This window comes from Patella vulgata, chromosome 4 (assembly GCF_932274485.2).
Source record: "Patella vulgata chromosome 4, xgPatVulg1.2, whole genome shotgun sequence".
In the NCBI taxonomy this organism is placed as follows: Eukaryota; Metazoa; Mollusca; class Gastropoda; family Patellidae; genus Patella; species Patella vulgata.
This window is the reverse complement of record NC_065882.2, coordinates 74,754,377-74,780,454: the sequence shown is the minus strand read 5'-3', so window position 1 is coordinate 74,780,454 and position 26,078 is coordinate 74,754,377. Positions and strand designations below refer to the sequence as shown.

The following is a 26,078-nucleotide window of genomic DNA, read 5'->3' as shown; positions in this document are numbered from 1 at the left end:
TCACTTTATTGAACCTTGTGAACGCTCTAACTCCAACAGTTATCATCCGATCTTTCTGAAATTTACATGCATTATTTAAATTAGTGAAACGAAGAAGCCTATTGAATTTCAGCAATTTCCGTTTATTACGTCTAGAGTTATGGCCCTTGTTTCATGTTATTGAACCTTGTGAACGCTCAAACGACAAAAGTTATCAACCGATCTGTATGAAATTTATATGCATCATTTAAATTAGTAAAACAAAGAAGCCTATTGAATTTCAGCAATTTCCGTTAATCATCTAGAGTTATGGCCCTTGTTTCACTTTGTTGAATCTTGTGAATGCTCTAATGACAACAGTTATCATCCGATCTGTTTGAAATTGATATGCATGATTTAAATTAGTGAAACGAAGAATCCTATTGAAGTTCAGCAATTTCCTTTAATTACGCCATGAGTTATGGCCCTTGTTTCACTTTGTTGTACCTTGTGGTTGCTTTAACGACAAAAGTTATTATACGATCTGTATGAAATTTAAAGGTATCGTTTAAATTAGTAAAACGAACAAGCCTATTGAGTTTCAGCAAATTTCCGTTAATTACATCTAGAGTTATGGCCCTTGTTTCACATTGTTGAATCTTGTGAACGCTTGAACGACAAAAGTTATCACCCAATCTGTATGAAATTCATATGCATCATTTAAATTAGTGAAATGAAGAAGCCTATTGAATGTCAGCAATTTCTGTCAATTACTTCTAGAGTTATGGCCCTTGTTCTACTTTGTTGAATCTTGTGAACGTTCGAACGACAAAAGTTATCATCCGATCTGTATGAAATTGATATGTATTATTTGAATTAGTAAAACGAAAAAGTCTGTCGAATTTCAATAATTTCTGTAGATTACTTCCTGAGTTACAGCCCTTGTTTTAGTTTTTAGAACCTTGTGAACCCTCAAACGACGAAAATTATAATGTCATCTGTATGAAGTTGTCTATTAAATGCCCCCTAATTACCTACAAAAGAACAAATATACGACAACTCTTGTCGACCGCTCGGACGATTTAGCTGCTGTGGGCGTATGTTTAGTTGCCTGGCAACCTATCTTTATATAATGTAGGCCCTATTTAGCTCAGGAATCCATAGCCCTAAAGCTAATTCAAGTATTCAATAGAATAACTTACCTCTATGACTGATTGTGTTTCGTAGAGCTTAAACAAGAAATCAGCTGCTGCAAAATTTCTAGAGCCTATCTTACTAAGAGACACTGCAGGTTCGGTTCCAACATCTTCCTTCTGTATCTTCATCTGACATCTTAAAGTAAAAAAAGAGAGAAATGGGGATTAACACTCACACAAAACAAACCAACATTTTTGGACTGACACCCAGGAGGTTTGACTCAATGAAAGACCTTATGAGCTTGGACCACTCAACCACCCCTAAAAACAAAAGAAGAGTAACAAGCAAACTGAACATTTCAAAATTTTGATCAATGGGACAAGACTAGATCTTAAAGCTACAATTTCATATTTGTTAAGTTATATTTTTAAAATTTATTAAAAAAAAGCCTTAAAATAGATGGTATCCATACACAGTCCTACCTTGTTAAAGAATAATCCTATTAATCCTATAATTCACTATTGCCAGCTGCGAAATTGGCAAAATTATCATTTTCGAATTCCAACATTTGAAGATAGCTAATGCATGGAGGCAATAGGAAAACAAGGGAGGTAATTGTGTTATTATTTCCTGTGTCAATGATTTTTAAGGGTGGGAAATAATGCCCATAGTCGTATAATAGTGAGTTGATAACCTATTGAGCAAAAGACATAGAAATAATTATGTTTTGACTTTCATAGAAAATATGAAATTCTGGCTTGAAGGCTAAGGCCAGGAAACACAGCCTAGGTCTTACAGTTAAGGCCGGAAGACGCAAGACTACAGTAGGTCTTAAGAGATTCAAGACTAGGTCTTAAGAGACACAAGACTAGGCCTTACAGTTGAGGCCAGAAGATACAAGACTAAGCCTTACAGTTGAGACCGGAAGACACAAGACTAGGCCTTAAGATTATGGCCGGGAGACCAGACTAGGCCTTAAGGCAACTTACCTGAATACACGATCATCATTGTCAAAAAACTCCCATTCCAACAACATATTGTTGACAAAACATGAATGTTGTAAAATATAGAAACCTTGAACTTTACGATCTACTATCCAACTGACGTCCTCAAAGACAACGATATCCTTGGCTGGTAGTGTTGATATAGGTTTTCGGGTCCATTGTAAGCGATGAAGATTCGAACAGTTATCTTCCAAAATGCAGTTGCCCTTGACACGAAAGTCGATAACATCTGTTGCTGCTTGGTCGTGTGGTTGAAGTTTACTGTGTTGGGGGAGGATGAACTCGGGGTCACAGTTCGTCAAAACCTCTCGGGCTTTAGAGTAAGCGTCTGCTTGGGCATCTGTTCGGTTCTCTGCTTCACCAATCATGATGAGATGACCAGCTAGATAGAGGTTACAGAAAATTTTCTCCTTTTCTATTTCTGTGTTCATGCTACGACGGTACAGACAAATGGGCGTCAATTTTACATCGTTGAAAATTCCATCCAAGACAGTAATGATGGATGCAGGATGCGTGGCACTGCTAAGTTCGTTCATTTTGACAAACTGTTCACGGAGATCAAATGCCCTAGGATTTGGTGCTGCCTTTACCAAAGTGCTCTGAACCTATGCTTCTGCTTCTGTTATGACAGACTGTTCGACACCATCTAAGATGTTGCCATGTTCAACATTCATGGTGGTCAGTCGTTCAACCACCATATTATAACACAATGACTTAGCAGTTTTTTTGGAAACTGAAACACCTGCACCTTGTAGTATGTTGTCAATAAAGTACATGCCCTTATGATAAACTTTCCCTGATTCAGCTTTACAACTCTCTACATCATATCGACAACGGACTCGACATTTAGCCACAGAGGCCGCCAACTCCATTTTGCTGATTGAATTGGTTGAAGCATATTTAGGATTGGTTAGAATATCTTGGATCTGTTTCAAAATAGATGGTGGGGGTAACTCTGCAATTGTTTCTTTCTCCATCTTAGCAACGGTCGAGTTAAAATTCTCCAGTTTCTCCTTGATAACTTTTGGGGTCATATCATCCTGGTTCAAAATTTCAGTGACAGGAAGGGTACGATAAAGTTCCACCGCCTTCTTGAAACATGACAGTTTGATTTCTTTCTTGTTGATGCCGATAGCTCTGGCTAGGAACACACCACCCAGATTAAGTCGGCCAGTGAAAAAGGATCCGTTCTTTCCTTGTACCATGCCATCGATCAAAAAATCTGGTCTAATTCCAACTTTACAACTCATCAGAGAATTCTCAAACAACTAAAATGAAATAAAATAGGATTTAATGGGAAAGAGAGGAAAATGGGCTTTATTGTTCACTCGACACTAGGTCATTTCGGGACTAACATATAGTTCATTTTATTTCATTAGGGGTCTTTAGCAGTGGAAGGAAACCCTGAGGACATGGAGAAAACGCACGAGGTTGAACAGACGACCCTACTCCTTGTCACGTACAAGCGGGTAATGACGCATTAACGCTTCGACCACCCAAACTCGCCCCACTGGTCTTATGTAGATGGGCAAATAAAAGAATTTTATACGTAATACATGCTTGAATAAAAATAAAAATAAAGCAGAATCTGTGTTTTTAATGAGATTATTGTGAAAAATATTAAACATGCATTATGCAAGAGCTAAACCTGTCAATTTCAGGTCTTTCTTTAGGCCTGAAATCTTATCTAAATTATTAATTAGACATTAATTAACTTATCCAGACCATAATAAACTCCCGATGTCAAGGCTAGCCTTCGATGTCGACTGGATTACAATTCTATATGCTGCTATCGCTCATTGATAATTAAATCACAACAATAGACAATCGAGACTATTAGTTTCGAGGCTAGGCGAAACTTTCATCCGCTTAGTTTTCGGTTCATAGTGGACCAATTTGACTGACATTTTCAGCAAATTCCCTTTACATTATGTAGTTTTTAACTATTATAGTGAGAACTGCTAACTCGTTATCTTATCTCCATCTCCCATAATGTATCTTTAATAAATAAAACCTCACCATAATTTCATTGATTACTTTTTTTTCACTTCGTAAAAACATTGAAAGTCGTCGAATTTTTTCTGCTAGCGGCAATTTTGTGGCATCGATTGGTTCTGGGTTGGGTGTTTTGTGTACAGCGGCAGCAGGCAGACCTTTGTTATCAATGGGGCGTGTCTGGCAGCCTGGTAATGTTTCCCATTTCTTCTCTGTAAATAAACCATTAAAAAATGTAGTTTGTTAAAGATGCATTTAGTAACTGTATTGAATAAACCATGACTAATATACCGGTGTATTAAATACAAGTTTTTTCACAGTTCATTTCTGACGACGTCTTGAAAAGTGTTCTCTTGTATTTATCAAGCCACAAACAAAATAAACTTCTAAATAACTTGTATTCTGAATATTGTTTAGTGCCCAGGTTCACTTTGCTCATTTCTGTTGATCAGCGGCTGGGGAGGGGGGGGGGGGATAGGTTTTACATTTAGATTCAGAACGAACATGATTCTTCTACAGCCATCCTTTTTACAGTGGTTACAACTTAAACATACAGGTTTCAAGTTTAACTGACTACCATGACTAGAGAATAGAATAACGTGATTTATCAACGAATTAACAGAATTTTAAAACAAAATTAAAAGCTTTTGAGCAGTAGTACGGTAAAAATTATGTGTGTCAAAAAGATAAGCACCACCGTTTAAAATGGGGTCTGTTTGATATTTAACCATCAACAATAAATTCAGATGGTTTTTATTTGGAACCATGTAATATCCATCACAAAATACTTCCAGCATAAGTCTTGCCACTCCAAGAAGAATAGTGTCAGGTTCCTTTGGTACCATGGTACTAATCAAACAAGAGGTGTTGAGGACGTGATCCAAGTGAGAGAGGGGGGGGGGTTGGATGGCTGAATGGTTAGCGTGCGCGCGCTGTATCATAAAGTCTGTCATTCAGTCAACTGGCGTGGTTTCGAATCCCCGGTTGTACGTGACAAGGAGTAGGGTCGCCTTTCCAACCTTGTGGGTTTCCTCCGGGTCCTCCGGTTTCCTCCCACAGCTAAAGATCCCTACGCGCAAGCGAATTATGGAAATAAAATTGAACCATATGTTAGTCGAGTGGACGTTAAACCCCATTTCTCTCTCTCTCTCCAAGTGAGAGAGGGATACACATGACGATGGTTATCACTACTCTTGTCTGTAATCCTCATCCTTTTCCTGACCAGATCATCTAATGGACTCCTATATTTTTCGAAATCCTCAATTAAAAAATATCTATTACTTAAATGACCAAATATTCCTGTCTTGTTTTACTTTAAGGTGGTCCTTAACCTTTTGTCAGTTGTATTTATTTTTATAACTTACTTGCACCACCGGCACTGTTTGCGGGAGTTCCAACACCTCCTATAGAATTCAACTCATTGTTAAAAATATAATTTGCGGGTCACGGAAAGATAACTCTGTTTGGAAACATGGTTTGGTGTAGAGGAGTAACCGAAGTTGGCCGAGTGAAATCTGCAGCCGGTTGCCGAGTGAAAAATAGAAAGTAACTCATTGAAGATCCAGTATTGTGCCTACAAGTCTGCTTCCAAGAGCAGCCATGTTTCCAAATAACAAATTCGCTGTAAAGTGCGCATGCGTAGTAGCTCGTGTTGTGTCGAAATCAACCTGGCATACAATAAGTCACCATACACTACTAAAAGGTGGCTAATCTGTGCGTGAACGGTATAAATCTCTGTCTGGAGTGTTATTTGTACATCTATCGAAAGAAAATTAATTTCCCGATTATTACTCGGTATCAACGCTATAAAATTTAAATAAGGTGCGTTAATTAACAAGGGTGAGAAATTGGCTAAGAGGTAAGTTAATTAACGCGAGGGGTTTAAAACTGTGCGATGGTGCGTTTTCTGTAGAGGTGTGTTAATTAACGCTAAAGAGTGAAGGGAGATAAATCGGAGTTTAACGTCCACTCGACACAAACTATGTCATTTCGGGACTAATTTATTGTTCAATGTTATTTCAATACCAGTGGGGGTACCGGTGGACCCGGAGAAAACCCACGATGTTGGTTTTCCACGATGTCGGGGGTCGTGGCTGGGTGGGGTGGGGCGCAAAAATAATCTTGTCAACTTTTGTCTCAATTGCGATTAGGTAACCACATGGCATTTTTGTCTAATAGTGTTACGCAATTAATATTCTTACACAGTGTCGGCCCCTGCCCCACTGTATCTTAGGCTAAATCTATTTTAAGACCACTTCCAGATTTCGTCAAGGCGTTGTGATTATTAAAACCTAATCAAATCATTGTATATACTCCACAACATGTTACCCATTAATCAATTCGTGTTAATTTCATGTAAAGTGGTCTATATTTCGTATTGAATGTTGTTATTAGCATTAAACCTTTATAATGCTTAGGTACTTGTAATTAAAGGGGTATCTCTGATTTGGTCAGCATTAACTAAGTATTGTTGTGTACATGTATATATTGTCTAGTTATATTTTCATATTTTATCATTGCTTGATAATGACTAGAGAAGCCTAGCCGAAACGTCACTCAGTAATAAGCAGTAATTGTATTCCATTGAATTGTGTTCTATATATTCCAGTTCAATTACTAAATGTCACTGAAACACGGTTCCCACTATCACGATTGGGGCTACTAATGAAATCATGGTTTTAATCGTGGGGTAATTGTGATGATCCTATCAGGTCTGATAATATATTGAGGTCAGTCAGGGCAATCATGTTGATCGTATCGAAACGTGTTCGAACGGATCTGCACGTAGCAGATCGTGGACTCAATAGCAATCTGATTAAAATACATACACGTGTATCTATATTTCGTTTCGTTTTTTTATACTTTCATGAAGATCTGACCGGCTGTAGCGATAGGTCGTGTCAGAGGTCATACGAGCGGCTTTTGATGTTACTAGTGGATTACCCACAGTTCTGTGCAAAACACACCTGAAGCTCGCCGTAACAGACCGTTTCATTGACTTGAAAATGAAAAGAAATGAAATGGGGTTTAACGTCCTACTATTTTGCTCCTAACCTGGGCTAATGAAGACGGCCATACGCCACACAGTGTGCTATGAGGGAAATTTTGCCCGGGCAGCGGCGCTATGGCCTACTCTTATATCGAATTCCAACTGCCAAGGTATCTTTTACGTACACGCCAATGTGTACACGGGACCTCGGTTTTTCGTCCCATCCGAACGACTAGACAGCTGTCCTTGTCAGGCCCCCCATCCTGCATCACTGACAAGAGGGAAACCGCCGGAAAATCTGGATGAACTTTCTCGACCAATGCAGGGATCGAACACCCGACCTCCAGGCCAGCGAGCCAGCGTCTTACCCACTTAGCCACGTGATCCCCCGTTTCATTGACTAATTCCTCACATCATCCAGAAAGCGGGTTATATAACAACTCTTCCAGATCCTAGTGTAGTAAAGACAAGTAAAGCGAAATTCTGAACTATAAAAACGAAACGAAATAGGATCTGTGTTTTAATCAGATTGCCTCAATAGGTACAATCCTATCGTAACGCATCACACAACAGAGGGAACCTAGTATAAACAAATTTACCAATGACATTCTAAACATACACTCTACGTTCTAGTGTGTTCACTTTACTTCACCGGGTTCAACACACTGATCAGCTGTAAATATTCGATAGGCCGCGACAATCACTGATAAGGATGACATCGATGCGACTTAATGAGCCACAAATATTAACTTTTTTCATCCGACAAATTAAATTCTAAATCATTTTTTTTATGTATTAGAAAAATAAATAAAGACGTTTGAAGTATTTCTAGGTAAAAATTATTTCCTATTTTAGTGTAAATAGGTATTAAAATGAGTGAAAGGCATCATTCTGCTCGTTTCAGTAACGTTTTACGTAAACATTGCACCCGCCATGGAGCCTATGATTGAGTGATTGACGCCGCGTGATATGACGTCACGTGTTGAAGGCAGTCATCTTTACACAGATATTAGAAGACTTTCGTAATACTCTGTGAAACAGATTGCGAGTTCAACTGTAACAGTGGCATCTTGGAATATCATAGAATAGGATAGGATAACTGAGACAGTCTTGCGAACGGAGCACATCGCGAGGTCCCGAGATAGGCCTAGTAAGATCAGCCGAACTGTCATTTTTTTTAAATGAGACATATGAGTTTGACCTTTTAGCAGGGGATCGTTATTAATGTATACAGAGACACGAATCTTCATAAACACTTATTCTACAGGGATTCATAATTATGCAAACGTTTTTCCCAATTAATTTGTATAATGACATGCTTCCTGACGTCGGTGACAAATGTTCTAAGGCGGGCGCTATAGATCGTAAATTTTGTCATTGAGTCAAGTGGAGTGGTTCCGATTTCTCGCTTGTATATGACAATAAGTAGGGTCGCCTGTCCAACCTCTTGGGTTTTCTCTGGGTCCTCCGATTTCCTCCAACTGCTAAAGACTCTAATACAAGCCCCCCCCCCCCCCCCCACACACACAAAGGCCCGCAACTGCAAAAAGTTTCGCCCCCCCCCCCTCCCTGTGAAAAAATTGTCGACCATAAAAAAAATAGATATACATTGTCCGTCAATTATACAGCACCCCTGAGAAAATCCCCCCCCCCCCCCCCGTTGCTCTGAGCTAGTTACGGCCCTGCCCCCCCCCCCCCCCCAATGCATACACTATTACACACACGCTAATGATGTAACAAAATACCGATAGATTAAGTACCGAGGGACCGAGTTAAATACCAGCCTACTTTATCATTTTCACTTTACAAGGATTATTTTAGACAAATTTTATTGGTTTTTCATAGATCATAAACACTGATAAGGGTGTATACTAGTATTTACATTAGGATTGACTTTAATATAATATACAAAAATAAATATAGTGTATACTGTTTAATATAAACCATATATTCCACTATAATTATACTAAAACTACATTCTAGTTTACTATACATACCTACTTTCAATTTACAATACATCCCTACTTTCAATTTACAATACATCCCTACTTTCAATTTACAATACATCTCTACTTTCAATAGAATACAGCTCTACTTTCAGTTTAAAATACATCTCAACTCTCAACTGTCAATAGAATAAAGCTCTACTTTCAGTTTAAATTACATCTCAACTTTCGATTTACAATATATCTCTACTTTCAGTTTATAATAAATCTATACTCTCAATTTACAATAGATCTCTACTTTCAATTTACAATAGATCTCTATGTTCAGTTTAAAATACATCCCAACTTTCAATTTACAAAACGAAAGATAAATATAGAGTCTGAGAAGTATTCGAACTAAAAATATATTGGTAAAAGAATTATTTAAATTGGTCAATGTAAACTAATATCTATTTGAAGTTTACTTTAGTTTGTATTGATTTCATGCTGCTATTGGTCGTTCAGAACTACGGCTCTCAAACGCAAAACTTGAGAATAGTAGTTTGATAAAATTACCGAAGTGACTGCAACAAAATCGAAATTTTGGCGTTTTTACTGGTTGACTAATCACGTGAAGCTTCTTGACTGATCAGGGTTTTGAACTATTTTTCTAAAAATTTCATGAGTGCCTTTAGGGTGGAATTAACTTTTTACGTGATGTTTACAATTCCGCGAATATCCTTGATTCCAGATTGCAAACAGATGGCGATAATTAATTCTAACAACCGACAGGTTCACAATTTGTAATTTGTCGGTCTGCGCCCATGCTTAACTTATAAGAGTTGCTTCCCTTTAATCAGTAGGTCATTGTTCACAAATCTTCTGCTTTCACATTACGATAAATACACAATATTTAACGATACACACTATTAAATGATGTTCAAAAATACTTTGATTTATAAAATAAAATAGAGGTTTATACACGGTTTATATCCTGCACGAATATTTTTTTTATTATTTATATGAAATGGCACTATGTACATCACTGTCTATAGAGGTATTCTTCAGCAGAATAGAATGTTTTATTCCTTCACGAATTTCTCTTCATATAGTCCTGGCATGTTCCACAACAATTATACCGGAAGTTGGAATAACGACACATTTTTAACATGCCGACTAGATTACAGTATCGTGACTTATCTTCACATTCTGAAATAAGAATTGAAATGAAATTAAATGGGGTGTAACGTTCAATTTTTCTGCATCGACATGACTAATGAAGACGGGTATACGCCATGTATTGTTTGGATGAGACGAAAAACCGAGAACCCGTGTACACATAGGCGTGCACGTAGAAGATCCCTTGACAGTTCTAATTCGAAATAAGAGTGAACCATAGAGTCGCTGTACGGGCAAAATGTCCCTCAAAGCACATTGTGTGGCGTAAACAGAATCATGACAATTGTTTTGCATTGTAAGTAAGGAGGTTTGTCCGGTTCATTAGAAAGGCTCTCATAGGTTTGGCTCAAAAATAAAGGTTTGGATTTCCACGTCCGACGCAGTATGCTAAAATGAAATAAAATGAGTAAAAAAGTCAACTTCCGTTTTATCTTTAGAAACAAAACTCTAATTATAGGTTGTCCCATAAACACGAAAGATCAGATCATATTTTGTCCTTACTCAAAGGTGGTCATTAGTTCCATGAAAAAACATAATACAATTTGTGCGACTCGTTAGTTGACAGTTTAAAAGTGTATATGTAAGCGATGGCTTGGTATACTTCATTCCAGTAATCTGGACAAAATCTATAAATTTAAAGCAGATCTTGTGATATCATATGCCACTAAAACGTTCACAAGATTCTGAGAAGTTCACAAAGGCCATATCTCTAGATGTAATTAATAGTAATTTGATGGAATCGATACCAAGTAATCTAGTATAATATAAAAATTTCAATTGTTAAAGGATTGTATCTGTTTGATTTGATTTTAAAGGGAGAGAGAGAGAGAGAGAAATGGGGTTTAACGTCCAATCGACACAAACTAGGTCATTTCGGGACTATAATATGGTTTAATTTTATTTCAATAATTCGCTTGCGCGTAGGGGTCTTTAGCAGTGGGAGGAAACCGGAGGACCCGGAGAAAACCCACAAGGTTTGGACAGGCGACCCCACTCCTTGTCACGTACAACCGAGGATTCGATACCACGCCAGTCGACTGATTTTAAAGGGGCATTAGATAAGATAAAGAGCTGACAATTCTCGTTATAATATTTAAAAAAGAAATAATGAAAACAGAATATGCTGAAAATTTCAGTCAAATTGCTTCACTCTGAAACGAGATTCTGGCGTTTTAATTTTAGGCTAGCCTCGAACATCATTACTAACTTTGGTGCGATAATAAACCAAGTCCCACTTATCCACTTTTTCGTTAAATTATCTATCAAAAAATCTATTCAAATCCACTAAACATCACAGGCTAACGATGACACCAAGTTAATTAATGTCTAATTAATAATCTAGATAATCAAGTCTATGTTTAAACTTAATATTCATATATGTTATTTTGACATTTTAATTACGAACAAACTGTAAGACCGTAGGAGTGGCATAGACGAAACTGCGAATTGATAGATGGTATTAATATTATTAAATTAGGGTCATATTGCCCACATATCACTTACATAATTTAGGAAACACTTCCTGTCTTAAAGGTTAAATATAATTCTTTTAACCATGAGGATTGCGCAAACATATAGACAACATTTGACTTTGTGTTACACATAACTAGATATTGAACGAATCAATGCTCTATCATTATCTGCATTGCGCAATATTAAATAGTGGCAAATTATAAATTGCTCAAATTGATGGTTTTGTACTTTAAATGACATTTTCCACAAGAATTGATTAAACTGTGTTGATTTGGGTTTAGCTCTTTCAGTTGCACTTGGCAATACGCTTTAATGTGATTTTCAGTATAAATTACAAAGTCCGGAAAACTGTTCCCAACATATGACGGGATATCAGGAGATTTGCAGATAGCACAGATTCGTCTACAACGTCCATATGGATGATGTTCTTATTATATTTTTTTTTAATATAAAAAAATGGGAGTCAAGGTGGATCGATGACCATGGCTGGCTCACTAACCAGGAGCTCATGGGACCAATTCGTTTTGGCTGAGAAACCTTGGAATCTCCCAGCGCGGTTTATCCTTGTCCGTTGTGCAGGACGACGGGCTTGGCAGTCAAAACCCCTAGGACCGACAATACTTTGGTTATCCCCTGACCGTTTGAAATCGATGTAAGAATTGTCAGGGTATTTCACACTGCATGGTGGATGCACGTCTTCATTAGGCCAGCTGGATCCCAAAAGTAAGACCTTTTTTAAAAACCACATTTCATTAAAGCAAACAAACTATCATTAAGATTACCTGCAAGACAAGGTTTTGGTCTGCAGGTTTTCTTGGTTATTGGTCGCGACTTTGCCTTACAAGATGACCATGCTGGTTTCTTTGATCTCTTCCATAGACACGTTAATGTTCTACTTTTATATCCTTTCTTGGCACATCGAGGAAAACACTAAAACGAGAAAACGACACATACATATTATATATAAATACAAGCCCTACAAGCACAAAGACACCATGATAAGGTCTATTATAATAAAAGCAAGAGAGTCGTGGTAGTCGGTAGTTTCGTATCCAGTCGTGAGGTGAGAAGAACCTTCGGTGTTTTTGAAGTCCGATCTTCACATTTTAGTTAGACGTGACTTTGACCTTTGACCAGAACAGTAGGCCTACTCGGTCGGATCGATGGGACGACAAAACTGAGGTCCATATGTTTAAAAGAAGCCCTGACAGTTGAAAATAGAAGGACAATATGAGGAAGCGCATCTTTTCGGACAAAATTCTCGCACCTGGCATTGCACACGTAATAACAGAAATAAAAACTACCAATGTTTGTCGCACAGTAACCCATTATTGTGCTGGAAAGACATTAATCCCGGGGATTATTGGCTAAGTGGGTAAGACGCTCGCTTGCTAGCCTGGAGGTCGCGTGTTCGATCCCTGCATTGGCCGAGAAAGTTTTCCCACGTTGTTTCCCCCTTGTCAAGGACAAGGCCTGACAAGAACAGCTGTCTAGTCGTTCGGATGGGACGAAAAACCGAGGTCCGGTGTATACATTGGCGTGCACGTAAAAGATCCCTTGGCAGTTGGAATTAGATATAAGAGTAGGCAATAGTGCCGCCGCCCCGGCAAAATGTCCCTCATAGCACACTATATGGCGTATACCCGTCTTCATTAGCCCAGTCAGAGCAGAATAGTAGAACATTAAACCCCATTTCATTTCAAATAATAACCCCCATTACCCTTATGAACGTTCTAGAATAGGAAAATGGAAGGTATCTAAAGTCCACAATATGAAATCATACTCCATAATGTTACCACTGAGCGTTTGGTGGAAGAACGCATCTAGCAAACCCCAATGCACAATACGTATTGTACGATGAAGCATCACAGTTCCGGAAAAAGGAAAGGGGACGCACGGGATCTAATATACACAATATGAATTCACACGCATCGAAATGTTACCTATTAAAGTTTCATAGAAAAAAGAAACCTAGCAGTTTGTGACCAGGTTGTTGAAAACATTTTTTGACCCCAGATATACAAATAAGTAAATACAAAATAAATATAATAGTAACCTCCGTCCATTTGCTGGTTTTCCAAACACTATAACAATCAAAACTACGACACTCCTTCTTGTGTTCAGGTCTTTCTAGAGCATGACAGACCTCTAGGGATGCTCTAGTACCATTGGAATAATTACAATGTATCGCACGTTTCCTCTGGGCGTAACCATCTCGCACACACTGGTCTTTCTTACACTGAAAAATATAAACCCCAAACATTTAAAATTTATACAGCCCTTGTTTTAATGCCATTAAGTTATTAAACTTGGAATACTCTGGACATAATTCCATGGAATACCGTTTATTACTGAACTATTTCAATAATTCGCTTGCGTGTGGGGGTCTTTAGCGGTCGGAGGAAATGGCGGGAGGACCCGGAGAAAACCCACGAGGTTGAACAGGCGATCCTACTCCTTGTCACGTACAAGCGGGGAATCGAAACCACGCCCCCTGACTCAATGACAGGCCGTTAACCATTTACCCCCCCCCCCCTACATATAACACGGGTTTTTGCCAAATCAAACCGGAAATGCACTATCTATAGTTTTAATTGTTAATTGTCATTAACTGTCTTTATCGAAGACAGGTTTTTTTATAATTGTATATGACCATATGACAATATAATATAATCGCTATAGTAGCAAGTAATGTTTCTGAGTTACTTTTTCGACTTGTTACTTGGATGAAGTATTCTGAATACTTCTCGAATTCGCCAAGTGAATTTAATACCAACGCTTGGTCATTATGTAATATCAAAAGCTCTACCTACCCTAGACCATTTCCCAATTTCCCAATTTGGACAATCTTCCTGAATGAGACATTTCTGTATTTCAACTGGTTTAACCAGACCCCTCTTTAAGCATTCTCGATCATCAAGCATCTTCATATATTTAAATGTTATACGGGTACATTTCGCTTTACGTGTTTGATGTCCCGAGCCACAAGTTTTAGAACATTGGGACCAGCGTCCGGTAGTAAACACAAGTTGTTTAGTAGCATTATAATGCGGATCTCGAATCACTCCAGGTCCGCTAGCTTCGTCTTTTAATGGAAGGTTTAAGTTGGCGTTTGAGTTAGTTTCGGCCAAAAGTTGCTGCATTTCTCTTGCCTGTTTTATGGCATCTCGTTTACTCTGAAACTTTATCTCGATGTCAGCACTCTGCATTCCTGCAATACACGTGTAACTTCCTGTATCTATTGCCGGTTCAGTTTTTCGTATTCTCAGATTCCCGCTGAAAGTTGTCTGAACTCGTCCCGCCATTGGGATCAGCTTGTATCCTTTACTCCAGAAGATTAACTTTCTCTGGTAATTTTTTACCGGGCATTTGATGATAACGGATTGTCCTGGTAGCAAAACAACGTCTCCACCAATTATCAACTTTACACGCTTTGAACGTCGGAACTGAACGTAGGTATAATTTTCGGATTTGATGACCGGCGGAGGAGTTTCCACATCAAAGCAGTTTCCGGCATGACACTCTCTGGAAGTCATTGGTTTGGGTCCCATACATTCGGTATCTGACACGGTGACTTGACGACCTTGTATTGGGGATTTAATACAATATGCTCGCCTAGTTTGTAGACCAACACCACAAGATGATGAACACTGAAAAACATGTAACCATCCATTGAAAATATACAATATATATAAACAGAAGACAAAACCCTAGCTTAACAAGGACTGGGATCTCGGAACTCACTATGACGCCATCAAATCCGTCTTGGAGATGTGACGTCATATCAAAAATGTCAAGTTCAGTGGCTTAGGGCTTTTCTTTGAAGAACGTGGTCCAAGAAGAACTAGAAAGACACGGTTACCAATTTCAAATGGGTATTGCACCTTCGCTAATAAAGACAGGTCGAGCGTGTGGGAGGATATTCTCTGCAAACATCTAACTATTCCTTAACGAAACACCGTGTGTAATGTTAACAATGTGAAAATTATAATAGACACATGTGGTGATTAGAATTAAACAGTTTGATATTATCAATAAATATACGAACCTCAGACCAATCTCTGGTCATCCATCTGGAAGGACAGAACTGTGTATTACAACTTCTTTCTGACATCGGTATAGGATCGGGACACCTGAAGGTATCTACTGGATGTCTAGAAACTTTAGATAGTTCTTCTATACACTGTACTGGTCTTTGTTGTATTCCTCCACCACATTCAGCAGTACACATTCCATACTCTCCTATCTCCCACCTATATTACACAAAGGAAACTTATATGGTGTGATACCAAGACACCATAATGGTGTTTTACAAAGGAAACACATATGGTATGGTACCAAGATAACATATGGTACTATACAAAGGAAACACATGATACCAAGAAACCATTATGGTGTTATACAACGGTAACACATATGGTATGATACCAAGACACCATTATGGTATTATACAACGGTAATATCTATGGTATGATACAAAGGATATGGTATGATACAAAGGCAACTTATATGGAATGATACAAAGGCAACATATCTGATACGGTACAAAGGTAGCATATGTGGTATGGAACATATATGGTATGGTCCAGAATGATACTATTTTCAAAACCAACAAATCAAATATGTGTCTAAAAATAAAGGTACTGCTACTTTTACCTGGGTGGGCATGGTATATCATTGCAGACACGTGGTTTAACAACCGGTTTCTTTATATCAGAACAATATGATGGACTAACACTGGAACCATCTTCATTAACACATAACAGATTGGGATATTCTTCTCCTATAGAAACAAGAAAACCTTACAAATGATTACACATGACACATTTATATGGAATACAAGTTATTTGAAGGATTTAAAGACGGGAGAGCCCTCGCCGAAATGTCACTGAAATAAATCCTTCAAGTAACTTGTACTTTGATGGGAGTTCAATGCCTAGGTCTCATTGAGCATTTCTTGCCTCGGGAAGCGCCGGGAACAGATTCCGCGGTGTCCCAGTGAAACTTCGGGAGTGTTGCGAGCCATGTGGAACCATCGAGAGGCATCTGAAGAAATGTTTTTTTATTTCCACATCGCCGATGAGTTTATCCCAGTGGGAACTAGGCTTTAGACAAACTAACTGATATTTAATTAATCTGGTTATATCCTCAATGTCGGTCAATGCACCCAGCCACGCAATTGAAATTTTGCCACTTCCTAGGATAATCAGATCACCTGTATAACGTCTGAAAAACTTCATCCTGAACATTCTGGAATATACCAGAATATATCGTTCAAGTGCCGACTGTGCTAAAGATGAGATTGGTTAAATTACCTGCAAGACAACTACTGCTACAGACCGAATAATTGCCAATTTTCCATTCATATGCTGTACTATTAGTTTGATTTGACATTGGGTTTATATCGGGAATCTCCGTTTCGTCACATTCAGCCATCGCACTACACTCTTCAATCTCGACCGGACGGGTTTGGTCTGAAAACAAATCCTTAGATGAATATATAATAAAATAACAATTGAGTTATTGTCTCAAAGTGATTGATTTTTTTATATAACAAGCAATAAATATTAAGAGGAGCGTCTGGACTGATTTTATATTAACCAATTTTCAGATATAAACGAAATGTGGTTGAACGTCCTACTGTTCTAGTCCGACTTGGCTAATGATGAAGGATTTTCAGACAGTCGAGACGTCTAACCCTATTCATTCTATCTGCTGTCGAATTAAGATAGATTAAGTATTATGCTTGAGACTGGGTTTATGCAATACATGAAAGCAAATTCTTCTCTGTTTGCGATGCGGGACAGAGAGTCTGGCAAGGGACAGCATATAATCGTTCGGATGGGACAAGAGAAAGCGTGTACGTAAAAGCAAGTGCTGCTCTTCTTTCCATAATGTCTCATCAAAAGTCAATGACACATATACACAAGATACAACTCTACGGAATAAAGTTGCTTGATACAGAATACAAAATCCTAGTCATAACGTCACTCAGGAAATAAAAATAGGGACCCGTGTATTACCAGTTCAATTACTAAAATTATAATGTTATTGACACATTTTACACGTTCTTCATTTGAGACGTCCATGACAAGCAGGCAAATAATCTAAAACCCCAGATGCCTGCGTTAGGTCAACCGAGTTGGATATACACCTGTGTTTGAATCACTGTGTTCAGGCCATCTGTTTCTGAATTTTAGTTCCAAACCATTGTCCAAGTTAGCTATAAGTAGTGGGGTGTTGTAATCAGACAGGGTATGAGTACTCCTGGTAGAACATTCGTGTACGAGAAAGAATAATATGTTCTAGAACACTCATAATCGCGAGTGACTATGCCTACTCTCGTATACGAGGCAGACTATGCTTACTATTATAAGACCACCAAATACCACTTCTTATTGGACGGGTTCCCATAGGTAATACTTTATTGCTCTATTGTGTATGATTTCAACCATATATCGTACTAACTTTCTCACGAATAAAAAATATAAAATAGGTCAAAGGGCACCCGAAACGGGGACACCAAATGTTTATCACAAACTTTTAACTCCTAGGATTTTATTCCTTTGTTTCAACGCGAATAAAAAACGGTTCTAGAATTGCAACTCTGTTTCCGATTCCATTCTTGTTAAATAACTGTGTAGGCGAAAAAATCACACTTTCGACATGTGAACCCGATGTTTGACAAAGAAAATATGACAATCGTTTAAGAAATATGCTAGGAAAATATTTTGAGTGTATGGTAAATACAAAGAAATATATGTTTCGATAAAGTTTCACCACTCGACGAGAAGTGTTGTGTATGCCGACGGATTGTATTATTTATTTCCTGTTATTATATTATATAATATCTCTATCACAGAGAGAGAGAGAGAGAGAGAGAGAGAGAGGGGGGGGGGGGTTTAACGTCCAATCGACACAAACTAGGTCATTTCGAGACTAACATATGATACAATTTTATTTCAAAAATTCGCCTACGCTTAGGGGTATTTAACAATCGGAGGAAACCGGAGGATCCGGAGAAAACCCACGAAGGTTGGACAGGCGATCATACTCCTTGTCACGTACAACCGGGGAATCGCAACCACGCCAGTTGACTCAATAACAGACCTTATGATACAACGTGCACGCGCTAACCATTCGGCCATCCAACCCTCAGGATGTAGAAACAACTGATATTCGATACTTAAATACTGTAACACCGAGAAAGTAAATCTCTCTTCTCAGTGATCCAGGACAGAGAGCATGTCAAGGCACAACGAATAGTCGTTCGGCTCGCGTAAAAATTCGCTTATAGCACACTGTATGGCGTATATCCGTCTTCATTAGCCCAGTCGGAGCAGGACATTAGGACGGAAAACCCCATTTCATTTCCGATTTAAATTACAGAAGTCGAATAATTACTAACAGCTGAAACTATTGCAGGATTGACTGTATAAAAAAAAATTACATTCTTGTCGAGAAGTTCACTTTAAATATCAGATCAAATTGTCGAAAAATGGAAATTCTTACCACCACATTCTTTATCAGGTAGAATTTCAATCTGCTCTGTTTGATTGTTAAACATTTGACAATAAATCATTCTGGTCTTCACACCTTCTCCACATGTCGTACTACATACACTCCAATTACCACTTACATATCTAGTAATAAAATATACACATATACAGTGTCTTTATCACTTACATATCTAGTAATAAAATATACACACATAAGACTAAAACTGTGTATATAGAAGCATCTAGCGCTAATAGATGGACAATCACCCAGACGGATGGGTCGACGACAATGTAAGATATTCCAATTTGGGCGTATAAAAACAAAACACTCTTAATGGAACCGAACTGCTCAACAGATTGTAGAACAAAAGGTACATTAATACAGCAGAAACTCTCCAGAAAGTCCAGGGAGCGGGGCCAGATTTCATCCCATTCGAACGCCTAGACAGTTGTCTTTGTCAGGCCCTCCGTTCTGCATCACTGACAAGGGGAAACCACGCCGGAAAATCCCGATGAACCTTCTCGGCAATGCAGGGATCGAACACGCGACCTCAAGGCTAGCGAACCAGCGTCTTACCCACCTAGCCACCGTGACTCCGGTCTAAAATGAATTAAGTCCGTAGGGTAACCATAAATCTAAATAACCTTTTGTTGGTCAAAGTATGTGTTATAGATTTCTGAATGTATATTGTTTAAAGGTCATTTTAAAATGAAGAAGACAAACCTTGGTATATCAAAACGATCTCCGTCTGCCATCTCATCATCTCTGTAACCATCTTCAGTTGTAGTTACCAGGGCAACCGATTCTAAAAACATCAAAACAAACCAAAACATTTAATGCCATTCACTAAATAAAAGTAAAAAAAATCAATTAGATAAAGCCCAAGTTTTTATAGATATAAATCTATCATTACGTTTTATAAAGTGTTTTAACAGTAGGACTTTTAATCCCATTTCATTTCATTTCATATAAAGTGTTTTCTTGATATAATGTTTCAAACGTAATATACAGGAACGCTTGTGATATTCTTAAAATTAAATAAATGAAATGATTTAAACGTCCAATTGTTCTGTACCGACTGGGCTAATGAATACGGGCATATTCAATAAAGTGTGCTATGGGGGAAATGTTGCTCCGGCAGCGGCACTATGGTCTGCTCTTATTGAGAATCCAACTCTTAAGGGTTAGTTTACGTGCACGCCAATGTACGGTTTTTCGTACCATCCGAATGGTTAGACACTGTTCGTTGTCAGACCCTCCACCCTACACCACTGGAAAGGGAAAACCACAGCTTACTCACTGATCAACCGCTAATCCCTTTAAATTGAATAAACAATCCTGGTAGGTTCTATCCTGGTGTTCATCGGAATTTTCCGGCGTTGTGTCCCCTTGTCAGTGGTGCAGGACTGAGTATAAGAGTAGACCATAGCGCCGCGGTTCGGGCAAAATTTCCCTCATATCACACTGTATGACGTATAACCGATTTCATTAGCCTAGCTGGAGCAGAACCGTAGGGCGTTAAACCCCATTTCATTTTCATTTCATTTCTATCCTGGTAACAGTAACACTATTTAAGTTATTACCCCTACGGATTAATGTCCCTGTTAATGTCCTTTATAAAGACGTTTAAGAATCCAATGCATAATATTATCAACTGTCATTCTATATATACTATTGGAAGACACATAAGATTTGTTGTTACATGACCAGCTACAGAAACGTACCGCCGGATACTCGGGAATATTAACACTTTAAGAAAACAGTATATACCACATTTGAAGCCCAATAGTCTCCTTAGATTCTCGACTTTGTTATAAGAATATAACACTGGACCAAAGCAAATAAAAAGAATGGAAATACATTTTGTTCAATGTAAATGAATGGGGTATTTTCTTTTCGGCCATAAACTGTTGCAAATTGATAAGTCGGAATCCCGTACAGACAATTTAACGATTCCTTCCAACATAAATGTCTTAAGGCCTATAATCAAATGTCTCGCTGAACACCAGTAATGATAATTATCCGTTCCAATAGTTATTCTACAAGCTAATACCGAGCTCTTCATCAACATAGCAGGTCATCATTAGACCCATGATGACGCTTAATTGATACGTCACAAAACAACTCTATTACTATAACCCGTTTCTTTTAAGCAATCAGAGATTCTTTTATTTACGGTAAAAGGGAGGTAATTTAATTAAGACGCTTAATTGATACGTCACAAAACAACCCTATTACTATACACCGTTTCTTTAAAGAAACCAGAGATTGTTTTATTTACGGTTAAAGGGAGGTAATTTAAATGTCAAGTTTTTTTTAATCTTATCGTTTAAGAGAAGCAGCATGAAAGGAAAGGTTATCATGAAATGGATAACTTTCCACTCTCTATTACATGTAGATTTAAATAAGCTCAGTTTTCACGTGTTGAGATAAAAGAAGTTGGCATGTGTTAAAGAAAACCAGGAACATACGATTATCTATCGTCTATTTCAAAATGCAGTGTTTATATTCATGCAAATCACAAGTAAACTTGATGCCAAGAGCCTGGAGCTAGCTTGGTCAGGAATTTCATAAGTTCATTACAGTAGCATTTCTTTTTTGCAATAATAAAAGAAAAGCGGTAAAAGGACTGGGGTGAATCCAGATTCACGCTTGATCATATCGAGTGGAGAAACACTGAGAGGGAAATGGGGTTTAACGTCCACGCTACACAAACCTGGTCATTTCGAGATTAACATATGGTTCAATTTTATTTCAATAATTCGCTTGCGCATAGGGGTCTTTAGCAGTTGGAGGAAACCGGAGGACCCGGAGAAAACCCACGCGGTTGGACAGACGACCTACTCCTTGTCACGTACAACAAGGGGATCGAAACCACACCAGTTGACCTCAATGACAGACCTTATGATACAACACGCACGCGCTAACCATTCGACCATCAAACCACCACACACAAGGAGCCACAGTGGTCAGTGAGTATGACGCTAACTAGGACAGGGTGTTAGCCAAGAAAGTTCCTCGCGATTTGCTGAAGGAAGATCTGGAAACAAAAAAGTCTAGTCATTTGGATGGCACGAAAAACGAAGGAGTCGTATATACACCATTGGCAGCTGGTTAAAGGTCAGCAAACAATTTTAAATCGAAATAAGAATAGGTCGAAGCACAGCTGACAAGGCACGATTTTCACCTAATCGCCATTAGCACCTTTGGATGCAGAAAACTAATTCATTAAGGCCAATGTAATTTCATTTTATTACATTCCATCGGTGAAAAAAAGTAAAACGTTAAATCACATGTACTTTAATTAAATTTCATTTCACTCCATCGGTGAAAGGTAAAAAGTTAAATCACATTTAATTTAATTCAATTTCATTTCATTCCATTTATAAAGTCAAGAGAATATTCCAATAATACAGCAAAAAATATGCCAAAGAGAGAGAGAGAGAGAGAGAGAGCATGCCACCTGACTCAACAAAGACCTTAGGATCTAATGCGCCGGCATTCGGCCACCCAAAGCCACAAATAAAGTATTAATTGACACGATATTACAGAATAGAATTGGTAAGTTGTATTTTAAGCAACATTAGTTTGTATTTCGGGACTAACATATAATTCGCGTTTAGGGGTCTTTTAGCAGTGGGGTTGTGGGGGGGGGGGAGGAAGAAACAACGAGGTTTGACGCCTATTTTACTCCTTATCATCTACAAGTGTGGGTTTGAAATCATGTCACTTCACTCATGTAATAACAAAACACACACAAAACGGTGCAACATTAGTAGTCTGACTTGCCAACAAGAGGTTATTTGGGTATTTGTGGTTAAAAAACAACATTAATCTTCTGAAGTACGACATTCAGATTCGAATAATATCAATACATTTCACAAATATCCAAAACAATCAAATCACACGTAAATGTGAAACATTCTAAAAAATAATTGTCTCACCATCAGCTTGATAATCGACATCAAAAAAATTATCACTGTCTGTAGAACAATAATAGAACAATAGAGAAATGGAGTTTAACGTCCTACTGTTCTGCGCCAAACTGGGCTAATGAAGACGGGCATACGCCATACAGTGTGCTATGAGGGAAATTTTGCCTGGACAGCGGCACTACGGCCTACTCCTATATCGAATTCCAACTGTCAAGGGATCTTTTACGTGCACGCCGATGTGTACACGGGACCCCGGTTTTTCGTCCCATCCGAACGACTAGACAGCTGTCCTTGTCAGGCCCTCCGCCCTGAATCACTGACAGGGGGCAACCAGAAATGACGTTGTTATTGTGAAGTGGACATTTAATTTTAGCCAACACTTACGTGTAGCTGGAGTATTTATATCGTTGGTGGATGTTCGATTCATCTAATCTCATGCTAGATTCCCACTGTCGTGCGCTGTGTTACGATAGGACTGTCCATATTGAGCCCACGATCTGGTACGTGCAGATACGTTCGGATACGTTTCGATACGATCAACATGATTGTTACGACTGACCTCAACGTATGATAAGATCTGATAGCATTATCACGATTACTCCACGATTAAAACCACGATTTCAATAGTAGCGTCAATCGTGATAGTCGGAACCTAGCATTAGCAGATACTGAACCATTTGGACCGATTAAACTTTTAAAGTTTCTACTTTCACAATATTGCAGTTTGCCAATCTTTCGAAATCATTCATATGCCGCATACGACACTGACTATTCTAAGCATGGGTAATTTTACCAATATTGCTAAAATTGGCAACGCCGAATATCAATTTCGTGGCCGAATGCTTGCGGTGAGTAAAATTTCCAAATATGGAGCTTACCTGCACATGGTGTACTTGTAATACACAATCTTTTACTCATAGGTTTAGTTTCTTCTGGACATCCGCCATTTTTACAGTTAACTTGTCGGAACTGATACCCTTGACCACAGGTTACCGGACACTAAATGTAACGAAAGAGAAGAAGAGAATATATAAAATTGTAGATAGTATAGAGTAGGTTTTATATAATGGTTTCTAAATCATTTAAACAAATCCCAAAACAACTTTAAAAGGTCATGTTTTAAACGAAATGAGGTTTAACGTCCTACTGTTCTGCTCCGATCAGGCTAATGGAAACGGACATACGTCATACAGTGTGTCATGAGGTGGTAGCAATTATATTTTTTACAGGATCTGCACAAGAAAGTGAGACAAAAATAGGCGCTGTAATGTTCGAATTTTTGTTCTTGAGAAATTAATCTGGAAACATTTTAAGAATTGGAAGAATTAACATGAGACGTGTATGACTTCTTGCTTTCTGAAACACATTTAATATATATCGTTAGACAAGAACCATACGTACCAGAGACCATTCTTCAGGGATCCATTCTGGACACGCCCCACCTTCACATGGCGGTAACATATCTTTATAAATCTCCGTACAGTTTTCACTAAAACACTCCATGGTCATCTCATGTGGTTGCCTATCAGCATCACATAGCGTGTTCACAACATGTTCATCCGTGTTCACATCTAGACATGTAATATTCGTTTTCTGATATCCTGTCTAAAGGAAACAATATTATAGTACAGTTTACTACACGACTACCATTTTGTTTTATTTTTCAACCCCGTCCATCAAACAACACTCATGCTGTTAGATCGCAACAACAAAAAATAGCACTTTCTGAAACTGCCATCCATGTCATGAACTAAAGAAGCAAAGGAATTATGTAAGTCTGTACCATTAAAGAGAGAAAGAGAGAGAAATGGGGTTTAACGTCCACTCGCCACAAACTAGGTCATTTCGGGACTAACAGATGGTTCAATTTTATTCCAATAATTTGCTTGCGCTTACAGTCTTTAGAAGTTGTATCCGGAGAAAACCCACGACAGGCGACCCTACGCCTTGTCACGCACAAGCGGGGAATCGAAACCACACCACTTGATTCAGTGTCAGACCTTGTGATTTCACGCGCACGCGTTAACCATTATCTCACCATTGTTTTGATCTAAGGACGTAAGATTTTAATGGGGACTGAATGCAAAACAATCGGCATAATATATTATGTTCTAACTACATGGGAAAATTTAAGGAATACAATTGTACCATATATGTTGATCCCGAAACAACCTAGTTTTTGTTGAGTGGGCGTTATACCTCTATAACGCACACTTTATAAATGTAATATAATAATACCCGGATGATATCGAGGTGAGTGTGAAGCGACATATCATTACAATAACGGTTGAATACGGCTCTCTCTCTCCCTCTCTCTCTATCTCTCTCTCTCTCTCTGTAACCATGTGGTGGTATATAAAGCGCGACATATAATAACGGCTGAATACGGGTCGCCTGGCTTACCTCGTGAGTTGTATCCCCCCTCCCCCACCGCCCTCTTAATGAAAACGATTAACATATAATAATACACGGATGATATATGGGGGTATATGTAAAGCGATATATCATTATAATAACTGGTAATTACAGAGGAATAATCTAACCCCATGCATATAATAGTTCCCGACATGTATTCAACAGTTCGTTGATGATTTATGAGATATAGAGTAATTTACAAACGGAAATCCAACTGTTGTTAGATCCGAGTCGCTGCATGATGCAAGTAACATGAGTCGAGTGAAATAAGAATTGCATTTGTACTGGTATATATTTATTTTTTAAAGGGGTTAAGCTATAGAATAAGCAGTCTTGTCGGCAATATTATTTCATTGCGGAAGCGGACGTTGAATACTGTTTTTAAGCACAGATATTACTTCAAGTGATTCCACTTCATTGACCTCTCAATTTACTTAATCTTTTAGTTGGGAGCCACTATGGCTAAGTGGGTAAGACGTTGGCTCGCTAGCCTGGAGGTCGTGTGTTAGCTCCCGGTATTGGCCGAGAAAGTTCATCGAGATTTTCCAGTGGTGTTGAACACTCCAGA

General features: G+C 38.3%; 2 protein-coding genes across 4 annotated transcripts in view; both read right to left on the bottom strand.

The window, feature by feature from the left end:
- Positions 1 to 1,180: 1,180 nt before the first annotated feature.
- Positions 1,181 to 5,661, bottom strand: LOC130012442 (uncharacterized). Of its 2 annotated transcripts, none has more exons than XR_008787861.1 (4): positions 5,459 to 5,661; positions 4,119 to 4,306; positions 2,085 to 3,367; positions 1,181 to 1,290 (listed from the first exon to the last, which is right to left on the bottom strand). XR_008787861.1 is itself a non-coding variant. In XM_056100400.1 (4 exons), the coding sequence occupies exons 1-3, from the start codon at positions 5,302 to 5,304 to the stop codon at positions 2,705 to 2,707; spliced, it is 957 nt and encodes a 318-aa protein (XP_055956375.1). In that variant the 5' UTR covers positions 5,305 to 5,661; the 3' UTR covers positions 1,181 to 1,290; positions 2,085 to 2,704. The 2 variants fall into 2 exon arrangements, 1 of the variants encoding a protein (XP_055956375.1); XM_056100400.1 differs by having other exon boundaries at positions 5,199 to 5,661.
- A 3,258-nt stretch (positions 5,662 to 8,919) lies between these two features.
- The window catches only part of LOC126819285 (ADAMTS-like protein 1), a 51,883-nt gene continuing 34,724 nt past the window's right edge, over positions 8,920 to 26,078 (bottom strand). Inside the window, exons 6-17 of one of the 2 annotated variants that reach the window (XM_056100690.1) lie at positions 24,497 to 24,700; positions 23,974 to 24,094; positions 23,105 to 23,143; positions 19,884 to 19,965; positions 19,173 to 19,303; positions 16,976 to 17,134; positions 16,317 to 16,443; positions 15,709 to 15,913; positions 14,474 to 15,310; positions 13,717 to 13,899; positions 12,443 to 12,590; positions 8,920 to 10,217 (exon numbers count right to left, since the gene is read on the bottom strand). In XM_056100690.1, the coding sequence (XP_055956665.1) occupies positions 10,099 to 10,217; positions 12,443 to 12,590; positions 13,717 to 13,899; positions 14,474 to 15,310; positions 15,709 to 15,913; positions 16,317 to 16,443; positions 16,976 to 17,134; positions 19,173 to 19,303; positions 19,884 to 19,965; positions 23,105 to 23,143; positions 23,974 to 24,094; positions 24,497 to 24,700 (2,355 nt within the window). In that variant the 3' untranslated portion in view covers positions 8,920 to 10,098. The remainder of the gene's footprint in view (positions 10,218 to 12,442; positions 12,591 to 13,716; positions 13,900 to 14,473; positions 15,311 to 15,708; positions 15,914 to 16,316; positions 16,444 to 16,975; positions 17,135 to 19,172; positions 19,304 to 19,883; positions 19,966 to 23,104; positions 23,144 to 23,973; positions 24,095 to 24,496; positions 24,701 to 26,078) is intronic. The other variant, XM_050547257.2, reaches the window with a different exon arrangement.